The sequence below is a fragment of the Thunnus thynnus genome, chromosome 23 (assembly GCF_963924715.1).
Source record: "Thunnus thynnus chromosome 23, fThuThy2.1, whole genome shotgun sequence".
In the NCBI taxonomy this organism is placed as follows: Eukaryota; Metazoa; Chordata; class Actinopteri; order Scombriformes; family Scombridae; genus Thunnus; species Thunnus thynnus.
The window spans coordinates 4,464,787-4,477,140 of NC_089539.1; the positions used below are offsets into that span (position 1 = coordinate 4,464,787).

General features: G+C 39.4%; 2 protein-coding genes across 2 annotated transcripts; both read left to right on the forward strand.

The window, feature by feature from the left end:
• Positions 1-843: 843 nt before the first annotated feature.
• Positions 844-7,597, forward strand: LOC137176275 (E3 ubiquitin-protein ligase TRIM39-like). Its single transcript, XM_067582471.1, has 3 exons — positions 844-1,122; positions 1,435-1,926; positions 4,044-7,597. The coding sequence occupies exons 2-3, from the start codon at positions 1,437-1,439 to the stop codon at positions 5,684-5,686; spliced, it is 2,133 nt and encodes a 710-aa protein (XP_067438572.1). The 5' UTR covers positions 844-1,122; positions 1,435-1,436; the 3' UTR covers positions 5,687-7,597.
• Positions 7,598-8,404: 807 nt separating this feature from the next.
• LOC137175853 (E3 ubiquitin-protein ligase TRIM39-like) lies at positions 8,405-12,046 on the forward strand. Its single transcript, XM_067581766.1, has 2 exons — positions 8,405-8,517; positions 8,861-12,046. Exon 2 carries the CDS (start codon positions 8,863-8,865, stop codon positions 10,492-10,494), a length of 1,632 nt encoding a protein of 543 aa, XP_067437867.1. The 5' UTR covers positions 8,405-8,517; positions 8,861-8,862; the 3' UTR covers positions 10,495-12,046.
• Positions 12,047-12,354: the final 308 nt, after the last annotated feature.

Consider the following 12,354-nt stretch of genomic DNA (forward strand, 5'->3'; position numbering starts at 1 on the left):
CTCGAGGCTAAACCTGAGCTAAACAGTCCACAAACCAATGGGTGTCATCACAGTGGCTACGTCCATTATTTTTTTGCGGTCTATGGATCTACCAAGCCCTAAAACATCTAGCTATAGATGAGGAGGAGGAGGAGAAAGTAGATGAGGAAGATGACTAAAGACTTAAGAAAATTGAAAAGAAAAAGGACAGATGCTTATTTGAAAAATGCTTTATTTTCTATTTTATTCTATTATTATATTTATACTGTAGGCCATCTTGCCGTGAAATGTAAATGAAAAATAAGTTTGATTTAAACAAATTTTAACTAATGTAAAAATAAGCTTAGCAAATATCAAAAGTAATAGAGACCTTTCATCTAGTGAAAGCTGCTGAAAGAGAAGTGTAATAAATGTTTTAAAGCTTACCATCTTTACTTTAAATAAAAAAGAATACAGCCTTACAAATGTGTGATAGACAATTTTAGCTCAGATTGTGGAGCAGCAGCAGTAGGCCCTCCACAACCCTGGGTCCCCAGCTGGCTAGTATTTTCACCCAGCTTGACATCACGTGCACTATTGGATCCTGTTGCTATTTTGATAGCTGTATTATGTGACATGCTCCTAAGAATATCACTTACTTCCAGTTCCACATTAAGGATCATATTTGCAGTAAAAATAACATTGAACTGATATAATATTGGTTTTTAAGCTGTTATTATACTTCTATGAGGATATGACTTGTGTCTTTCAGTTTTTTTTAGTATTTAATAACTGCATCTCATCTTCTTTTCTGTTTTCTCCACTAATAGAGATATCTAACCACGAGACAGCACTGTTCATCATATATTATATTTCAAGTGAAAATGAGTTTTACTTTGTAACCTCAGTGTGAAATATAATCTGTCCATCTTGTGGCAAAGTCACCATAATCACCTCTAAACTGCAAGGAGACTTCAAAACATAACTGGCTGGATAAATAAGAGGTGGATAAATAAAGAGAGGAGGGGAAGTTCCACAGTAAATAAAACTGAAAGTAACTCAAGGCAACAGTACAGTACAGCAAGACAGACATCCTCCTCAACAACAAACAACTGTGACTTCAGGCTTTCAGGTCAAAAATACAACAGACCTGCTGCACACCCAGTGAGTACAGTTGATAATATTCATTGGATTTTATAGTAATCAAAAGGAAATCAGGAGAATACTCACACAAGGACAGCAATGCTAAAAAAAAGTCTGACATAGTAGTTTTTTTCTGTTAAGGCATCGTGGGGTTTCATACTGGTTGTCTTCCAAGATATTTTCCTTCTCACTTGTTGGTACTAGATGGGTTTACTGTAGATAAACTGAATTATTGCCCAGTCCTGCTTGTTTCAACATGAATTTTGCTCATATTGTAATATTTATTGTCATTTCAGTTCCCTTTTTAGTTGACACTTTCACTTTTGTTCTTAGACATGGCAACAGCCTGCTGTCTATTCTCTGAGGATCAGTTTCTGTGTTCCATCTGTCTGGATGTGTTTACTGCTCCTGTCACCATCCCATGTGGACACAACTTCTGCAAGACCTGTATCACAAAACACTGGAATATTACTGTCCAGTGTCAATGTCCCATGTGTAAAGAGCTTTTTGACAAAAGGCCTAAACTGAGGGTCAACACTTTCATATCTGAGATGGCTGCTCAGTTCAGACAGTCAGTTCAAAAGAAAACCAGAAGCAGCTCAGAGCAACAACAAGCAAAGACAGGAGACGTTCTCTGTGACGTCTGTACTGAAACCAAACTGAAGGCCTTGAAGTCCTGCCTGGTGTGTCTGACTTCATACTGTGAGATTCACCTGGAGCCTCATCAGAAAATCCCAGGCCTGAAAAGACACAAGCCGATCGATCCTGTGAAGAACCTGGAAGACAGAAACTGTGTCTCAGTTAAGGGGCTCCATCCTAACGAAGGCTGAATTTGAAGACCGAATGCGTCACAGCGGCGCGGCCAAGGCTGTCTCATTTAGAAGGCTCCTCCAAATGCAGCCGAGAAATGTGACCTTCTCTTCTCGGATGGATGGATCCTTCACTGTCAAACCTATCCCAGAATGCATCTCGCACCAACCGGCAGAAGCGATGGTGGAGATTTCGAGCCAGGCTAAGCTGTTGTGATTTTCGCTGTAGGACTGTTAACGTGTCACTTTCTTAAGTTTTAAGATTTTTTCAGGTGAGAAAGTAACAATTTAGATTCCCAATATGTGGTCAGTTTATCCAAATAACGCCTGTTTGTAAATCTGCTTGGACGTCAGACATGTGAGGAGCCGCTGACCGGTTGAAACCGGCCGGTCATCTCAGCTGTCAGCAGCCTGACTCCTGAGATGATCAACAGGTCAACATCCGTGAAGTTTCATGTTTTTACTAGACAGAACAACAGCGCTGCCTCTGGGGCTCTTTATATATACATATTATTTATTTCATTTAGCATTCTTTACAACTATTTGAAACGTGAATAAAGTACATAAGACGGTGAACTGTGATTTATAAAGTGAAAAATATGTGCATTCGTGCGCACACATGGTTTTATAAATCTGATTATTTTTTGTGCGCGTGTACATTTTTAGTATGGATCCTACGCACTGTTTTATAAATGAGACCCCAGATATGTGTGTGTCAGTTTTGGACTGAGACAGATCAGAAAAGGCATCGTATTGTTCCTTTGGAGGAAGAATATAAAGGAAAGAAGGCTGAGCTGGGAAAGACAGAGACTGAAGTTCAGCGGATGATCCAGGAGAGACGACTGTAGAGAGATGAAGGGATATCTAACCACGAGACACCACCGTTAATCACATTGTATATTACAGGTGAAAATAAATTTTACTTTGTAATCTCAGTCTGAAATATAATCTGTCCACCTTGTGGTAAAGTCACCATAATCACCTGTAAACTGCAAGGATGCTACAAAACATAACTGGCTGACCTGCAGGAAGAGGTGGGTGAGTACTGGGAAGAGAGGAGGTTTCACAGTTAGCCTACATGTTTTACAGTAAATGAAACTGAAAGTAACTCAAGGAAACAGTGCAGCAGCAGTGAAGACAGGTGTCATTCTCAACAACAGACAACTGTGACTTCAAGCCTTCAGGTCAAAAATACAACAGACCCTCTGCACATCCGGTGAGTACAGTTGATAATATTCATTGTATTTTACAGTAATCAAAATAAAATCAGGAGAATACTCACACAACGACAACAATGCTAAAAAGTGGCAGTTTTTTCTGTTAGGGCATTGCGAGGTGTCCTGTTGGTTGTCTTCCTAGATACTTTTCTCCTTATTTGTTGGTAATAGATGGGTTTGTTTTGGGGATTTATTTCAACATGAATTTTGCTCATATTGTAACATAAACCGAATCACCGTGACGTCGCGCTAACAACAGCTGTCACTTCCGGGTAGACAACCGGCGGGGATATGTGAAATCGGCAATTTCGTTCATGTCCGTTGTCTTTTTCAGCCGTAAATGTAACGTTTAAAGATATATAGTTAAACACGGTGGTCTGACCTATCTGATGTTTCTACTTATTTTATGTAGCCTACTGTGTTGCTTTGCTAGCATCTTTGTTTTGTTTTGTTTTGTGGGGGTCAGCGGTAAAACCCGGAGCGGATTTTAAAAATTTCTTTATTTTATGTTTGTGAAACTGGATTGAACTGAACTGATTTGGGGTTATGGGGTAAACAAAACGGATTCATTACCAAGTGGATTGAACTCTAAAGCTATGGGATGAGTTACACACACACACACACACACACACACACACACACACACACACACACACACACACACACACACACACTGAAAAACCCGAACCCTTCTCCACTCTGTCTTGTTACCCAGCATCTTGATACACAACAACATTTAACCATTTTCTCTTCAGTTGAGTGTATTTCTCAGTTGTTACTCCCCGTTTGCCATTAATTTGTATGTACGTGACGCAGAGGTTTTCTATCCGGAAGTTATTGTAAACAAATATTGTGATTGGTTCTGTTGTTCTGTCATTTCAGTGTTTTTATTTGACACTTTCACTTTCATTCTTAGACATGGCAGCAGCCAGCAGTCTCTTTTCTGAAGATCAGTTTCTGTGTTCCATCTGTCTGGATGTGTTCGCTGATCCTGCCACTATCCCATGTGGACACAACTTCTGCAAGACCTGCATCACAAAACACTGGGATACTAATGTCCAGTGTCAATGTCCCATGTGTAAAGAGCTTTATGACAAAAGGCCTAAACTGAGGGTCAACACTTTCATATCTGAGATGGCTGCTCAGTTCAGACAGTCAGTTCAAAAGAAAACCAGCAGCAGCTCAGAACAACAAGAAGAAAAGGTAGAAGAAGTTCTCTGTGACGTCTGTACTGAAACCAAAGTGAAGGCCTTGAAGTCCTGCCTGGTGTGTCTGACTTCATACTGTGAGACTCACCTGGAGCTTCACCAGAAAATCACAGTTATGACAAGACATAAGCTGATTGATCCTGTGAAGAACCTAAAAGACAGAATGTGTAAGAAGCATGATCGACCTCTGGAGCTGTTCTGCAAGACTGACCAGATATGTGTGTGTCAGTCCTGTGCTGAGTCAGATCACAAGCTTCATCACATCATTCCTATGATAGAGGAATATGAAGGGAAGAAGGCTGAGCTGGGAAAGACAGAGACTGATGTTCAGCAGATGATTGAAGAGAGACGACTGAAGATTCAGCAGATCGAACAGTCAGTAAAGTTCAGCAAGGAAGATGCAGACAGAGAGACAGCAGCCAGTGTGCAGGTCTTCACTGATCTGATCCAGTCTGTTGAGAGAAGTCTGGCTCAGCTCATTGACATGATCGAGGAGAAGCAGAAAACAACAGAGAAACAGGCTGAAGGTTTCATCAAAGAGCTGGAAGAGGAAATCTCTGAGCTGATGAAGAGATGTACTGACGTGGAGCAGCTCTCACGCACTGAAGACCACCTCCAGTTCCTCCAAAGCTTCTCATCCCTGAACTCTGCTCCACCCACCAAAGACTGGACAGACGTCAGAGTTCACTCATCATATGAGGAGACTGTGAGGGGAGCTGTGGCTCAGCTTGAGGAGACACTCAGTCAAGGGATTGAAAACCTGTGTGCCGCTGTTGAGCTGAAGAGGGTCCAGCAGTATGCAGTGGATGTTACACTGGATCCTGATACAGCACATCCTAATCTCATCCTGTCTGATGATGGGAAACAAGTCAGTCATGGTGATGTAAAACAGAATCTTCCAGACAACCCAGAAAGATTTTTTCCTTGTTGTGCTGTCTTAGGAAAGCAAAGTTTTTCTTCAGGCAGATTCTACTATGAGGTTCAGGTTAAAGAGAAGACTGATTGGACTTTAGGAGTGGTTAGAGGGTCAATTAACAGGAAGGGGAAAATCGAACTGTTCCCCACAAATGGCTGTTGGACTATATGTCTGAGAAATGGATGTAACTATAAAGCTTTTGATGACACCCGTGTTCCTCTGTCTCTGAGGTCGACTCCTGAGAAGGTGGGGGTGTTTGTGGATTATGAGGAGGGTCTGGTCTCTTTTTACGATGCTGATGCTGCAGATCGTATCTACTCCTTTACTGGCTGTAACTTAACAGAAAAACTCTACATGATCTTTGGTCCTCGTGCTAATAATGGTGGTAAAAACTCCGCCCCTCTCATCATCTCTCCTGTCAATCACACTGATTAGACTAGACGAGGCAAGTTCATTTGTGCTGCACCTTTCAATAACAATGCAATTTAAAGTGCTTTACGTGAGACATAAAAAGGCATTAGACTAATCATTTCATTTTCAAAAAAGATTCACAGTCATACTGATTAGCCTGGTTATTGCTTTCTATGTTACGTTTATGTTTTTTATGTTTCTACAAGTCTATATTTAGGAAAGTTGTCTGCACAATGTAAAAATCACTGTTAATTATGAAAGCAACAAATAAAAAAGCTTTCATATGACTTTAAATATTGGTAACACATTTTATGATTGATTAATAATTCTGAAATCTAAATGTTTCTTATTGAAATTGTTTCTGAAAACAAATCAAATCAAATGGGGAAAACATTTTTGGTTGTATGTCTGATATTTTCTAGTACAGTATGTCAAAATTGCTGAACAATTGATATGAAAGACTGAAAAGTGTTTTTATTCCTATGAGGTCATCAAACATTTGAGCACAGAACATATAGACTTTAGGCTACTTGGTACTTCTTCTCCACTACATTTCAGAGGCAAATATCGGACATTTTACTCCACTACAAAGTAGAGCAAAGTAACTAATAACTGGTGTTATTATTTACTTTGCTGATTAAGAGTTTACCTACATGCATTGTTATAGATTAAACAACTCAGTGGTATACAAATGCAAAATGGCGGCGTGCACAGAGGCAGCGGCTTTGTTCTCCTCTTACCAGTGCTGACATGCTGCCATCATTGGACATGTGCAGTATGTATTTATTTACATGTCACTTAAAGCCACTGACCATGTGCAGTATTTCTTTAACAACCACACGTCATTCAACACCCCAATACACCATCACTCCACATCTATACACCACACCTTTACTGTACTTTTGCTGCTGATGCTTTTGCATCTCGTTAATTGTATTTTTGTTGTATTTTATCGTTAATTGCATTTTTATTCTTTGTAATGCTTATATTTTGTACTTATATTGCTTAGATTCTGTACTCTTTATCACTGACATTTTTATATTTCTGTCTTATTTATTCTTTGTAAATATATGTGAAGTAAATATGTGTGAAGTCTTAAATACAAATACACCATTCGAGGTTGATGCAATTGCAATTTTGTTGTGCTTGTGTAATGACAATAAAGTTCTTGAATCTTGAATCAAAGAGTTCAAATTAGCTGTAACTTGACATGCTACAACATTAAAATGTTGCTCACATGTTAATGCATCAATGCACCAATAATCACTCTGAAAGTGGCCATTCAGCGTGAGTATTTTCACTATTGATACTTTAATTACATTGATACTGAATACTTCTGTGCGTATTTCAATTAAATAACATTTTAAATAAATGACCTTTGCTTGCAATTTATTACTTTGCATTGCCGTATTACTTCTCTTACTTGTGTTAAAGAATCTGGACGCTTCCTCCACCACTGGCTATTAATGGCATGAGCTGAGAGCCTCCATCATGGCCACCAGAGGGCATGATAGACCTGGAAATCCCCACTAAAGGATCTGGTGAACTACTGGCAACAGAGATGTTCTGCATCAGCTGCAGTTTGCTAGTAGAGAGCAGCTCCTCTGTTCTTCTGTCTGGATGAGCTCAGCAACTCATACAACTTCAGACAGAGACCACACAGCACTGACAGAAAAAATCTGAGAAGTCACACATGCAGCACTGGGTAACCATACACTGTAAAGATTCTCAGTGACACTGATTTCCATCTTGAATTTACTCCTAAAAGACCATACTGGTGATTCTGCAGTTCTGCTACTGTGCAAATGATTATTCTACATTCCTGCTAACTGCTTTTGCAAGTCATGCTGCAGTGCTTCATATTTTGAATATATTTTCCCTACTTTCCAGGCAGCTGTTGGTTTCCACTCATTTATTCTGTGGTATTTAATTAAACTTTCTTGGGCTTCATAATCTATCACAGTGAGCATCAAATCTGCTTTAATTGTTGTCAGAGTTATATTATACTGGATAAAATATAGAATGAGCTTTTAAAATAAATTTTAAACTGCATTGATGTTCACTGTTACAAATTAAGAATATATGTAGCATATATATAGTATGTATGTGTATGCATATGTATATGTAGACTATATGTACATGATTTATAACTAAAACTCTATAACTTTGAAAAATACTGCAATAGTCAATAAAGTACCTTCAAAGTTATAAAAATACCTCCTCACTGTATGACAATGTCACCTGTCTTAAAGGACCATTACACTTCCATTCTGTTGCTATTTTGATAGCTGTATTATGTGACATGCTCCTAAGAATATCACTTACTTCCAGTTCCACATTAAGGAACATATTTGCATTAAAAATAACATTGAAGTGATATGATATTGGTTTTTAAGCTGTTATTATACTTCTATGAGGATATGACTTGTGTCTTTCAGTTTTTTAGTATTTAATAACTGCCACTGTATCTCATCTTCTTTCCTGTTTTCTCCACTGATAGAGATATCTAATCAAGAGACAGCACTGTTAATCATATATTATATTCCAGGTGAAAATAAGTTTTAATTTGTAATCTATGTGAAATATAATCTGTCCATTTTGTGGTAAGTCACCATAATCACCTCTAAACTGCAAGGACGCTTCAAAACATAACTGGCTGACCTGCATGAAGAGGTGGATGAGTACTGGGAAGAGAGGAGGTTCCACAGTCACATGTTTTACAGTAAATGAAACTGAAAGTAACTCAAGGCGGCAGTACAGCAGCAGTGAAGACAGGCATCCTTCTCAATAAACAAAGAAACAACTGTGATTTCAGGCTTTCAGGTCAAAAATACAACAGACCTGCTGCACACTCGGTGAGTACAGTTGATAGAATTCATTGTATTTTACAGTAATTAAAAGGAAATCAGGAGAATATTCACCCAATGACAACAATGCTAAAAAAAAGTCTGACATAGTAGTTTTTTCTGTTAAGGTATCGTGGGGTTTCATACTGGTTGTCTTCCAAGATATTTTCCTTCTCACTTGTTGGTACTAGATGGGTTTACTGTAGATAAACTGAATTATTGCCCAGTCCTATTTCCCAGAATGTCTCAGTGATGTGCAACACAAGACTTGTTTTAACATGACTTTTGCTCATATTGTAATATTTCCTATCATTTCATTGTTTTAATTTGACACTTTCACTTTTGTTATTAGACATGGCAGCAGCCAGCAGTCTCTTCTCTGAAGATCAGTTTCTGTGTTCCATCTGTCTGGATGTGTTTACTGCTCCTGTCACCATCCCATGTGGACACAACTTCTGCAAGAACTGCATCACAAAACACTGGGATACTAATATCCAGTGTCAATGTCCCATGTGTAAAGAGCTTTTTGACAAAAGGCCTAAACTGAGGGTCAACACTTTCATATCTGAGATGGCTGCTCAGTTCAGACAGTCAGTTCAAAAGAAAACCAGCAGCAGCTCAGAGCAACAACAAGCAAAGACAGGAGACGTTCTCTGTGACGTCTGTACTGAAACCAAACTGAAGGCCTTGAAGTCCTGCTTGGTGTGTCTGACTTCATACTGTGAGACTCACCTGGAGCCTCATCAGAGAATCCCAGGCCTGAAAAGACACAAGCTGATCAATCCTGTGAATAACCTGGAAGACAGAATGTGTAAGAAGCATGATCGACCTCTAGAGCTGTTCTGCAAGACTGACCAGATGTGTGTGTGTCATTTTTGCACTGATACAAATCACAAAAGGCATCGTATTGTTTCTGTGGAGGAAGAATATAAAAATAAGAAGGCTGAGCTGGAAAAGAAAGTGACTGATGTTCAGCAGATGATCCAGGAGAGACAACTGAAGATTCAGCAGATCAAACAGTCAGTAAAGTTCAGCAAGGAAGATGCAGACAGAGAGACAGCAGCCAGTGTGCAGGTCTTCACTGCTCTGATCCAGTCTGTTGAGAGAAGTCTGACTGAGCTTATTGAGATGATTGAAGAGAAGCAGAAAACAACAGAGAAACAGGCTGAAGGTTTCATCAAAGAGCTGGAAGATGAAATCTCTCAGCTGATGAAGAGAAGTGCTGAAGTGGAGCAGCTCTCACACACTGAAGACCACCTCCAGTTCCTCCAAAGCTTCCCATCCCTGAACCCTGCTCCACCCACCAAAGACTGGACAGAGGTCAGAGTTCACTCATCATATGAGGGGGCTGTTAAGAGAGCTGTGGCTCAGCTGGAGGAGACAATTGATATAGAAGTGAGGAAGCTGTGTGCCGCTGTTGAGCTGAAGAGGGTCCAGCAGTTTGCAGTGGATGTGACTCTTGATCCTGAAACAGCACATGCAGCTCTCATCCTGTCTGATGATGGGAAACAAGTCAGTCATAGTGATGTAAAACAGATTCTTACACCCAGTCCAAAAAGATTTTCCTGTTATTCTGTTTTAGGAAAGCAAAGTTTCTCTTCAGGAAGATTTTACTTTGAAGTTCAAGTTAAAGGGAAGACTGGCTGGGTTTTAGGAGTGGCCAGAGAGTCTGTCAACAAAAGGGAGCCCACATGTAGCGCAGAGATTTGCTGCTGGTCTGTATTCTTGAACCATGGAACACGGTACGAAGCTTCTGGATCATCAGTCCATCTCCCTCTGAAGTCGAAACCTCAGAAGGTGGGGGTGTTTGTGGATTATGAGGAGGGTCTGGTCTCCTTTTATGACGTAGATGCCGCAGCTCTTATCTACTCCTTTAATGGCTGCAACTTCAAGGAGAAACTTTACCCATATTTCAATCCCCATGGAAATAAAGGTGGTAAAAACTCCACTCCCCTAATCATTTGTTCCATCCATCATGCTGATTAGACTAATCATAATCAGAGTCATTGATATGTAAATAACTAAATCACTTAGTTCAAATTCTGGCAGGTAGTTTTTTTTGGTGTTTTTTTATGTTTCTCATTACTACAGAAAAACCTCTAATTCAGGGATCAGACTACACAATATTTTTGTCTTTCATGATGGTCACCGTGTCAGATTAGGCAATCACAGTGCCATAAATTCTTTCTGTGTCTTGCTGTGGAGATTGGCAACACTATAAGTATGACCCCAATCAGTCATTGCATGCTGCCTTTCATGACCTTGCACAAGTTCATAGGCCATTAGAGGGGCGGGTCAAGAAATTGTCAATGATGGCTGGTTACAGAAGCGCTAAAAAGAAAAGAAAAAAAATTATTGCGGACCTATTCCTGGGTGTCTTGAAGAGGACAGTGTGGAGAGAGAGATCTTGAGATAACGGATGTGTTAACATCTCAAGAACATTATATAAATGTAGCTAGCTACCAGGTTTGCTGTATATAAACAGAAGGTCTCATGGAGGAAAAAATGATTGAGTTTTGGGAATTGTATACTCTGGTAAATGAAGATACAAAGATATGTTTTAATATCAGGTGGTTCACAATCACTATAACTGAAATCAAGAAAACTGCAGTTCTTTTCATTGAACACTGCCTCTGAAGTGACAGCATATGCACTATTTCTCACCAACATTTGTCTTTTTTGACTCTGTCATGGTACTCCCTCGAGGAAACATCAAAAAGGCAAGGGTATTGTTGTTACTGCTCAACACACATTTCTTCAGTTTTGTTGTTCCACCTGAGAGCAGCAACAGCAGCATCCCTCTTTCTCTTCATCATGTTTACATATGATCATATGATCATATTACATCTGTCATCCTATTGGTCAATGTCAAGAAACACATCATAGGAGTTGTCAAACTAGGCAGGAAAATACTAAAATTCTGACATGCTAGACTTTTTGTCAGGGTGTCATGGGGTATCCCAGACGCCACATTGCTGTTCTTTGATTATGTCATACAACAAGGGGTAAAGATGTCTGTTATTTGTTCCCGACGTTCATATTTGGGCCCAATGCTGGAAATTTGTTGCCGATCTGGCTGAATTCATGTAGTCTGATCCCAGCATAACCTGACATGCCTGGTGACCGTATGTCACATCCAACCCCATGCCTCCCACCTGCCTTCCAAGGACATCGATTTCAAGCCCACCAAGTTTGTCACCCGCTGTGCCATCGATGGCAAGTTCATTCATTTAAGTGGGTTTTCCTTACTGCAAAATGTCTTTGAGTCATCTCAGTATTTTCATTGCTCAGGATTCTGGGTCAGTTTCTGATTTGGACCCATAGCTCATGATTGAGTGTTTGTTGTGGACATTGAAATTTGGGTAAATAAAACCCTTAAATTGCATTGTGTCTCTTGTGCCTGACCTGCTTGGTCCCTGACACATACATTTGCTATTAAATCAGACAGTGTTATATTTTACTGTGTGTGTCACTGTTTTCATTTTTATGCTTAAAAAAAGTTAACAATGGATATATAAATAAAGTTGACTATTATTAATATTGTTGGATTTTTTTGGTGATGTTACCATTTTCAATTGCCAGTTCTTTTATAAAAAATCATTGTGGTGATGTAAATTGTTAAACATACTATTGTGTGAGTCTATGAGTGGAGATATTTGATGAACATATTGTGTAAAAGCAATTGGAGTTACAATTATTGTTACTGTGAATTTTAATTAGAGGGATACCTTTCAAACTCAAGCAAACATTGTGGGAGTCTGTACAGTCAGTCCCCAGCTCTGTGAACTCCAGAAATTATTTTTCACTGACATCACAGATTATGGTCTCAAATCGTATTAAGTGTTT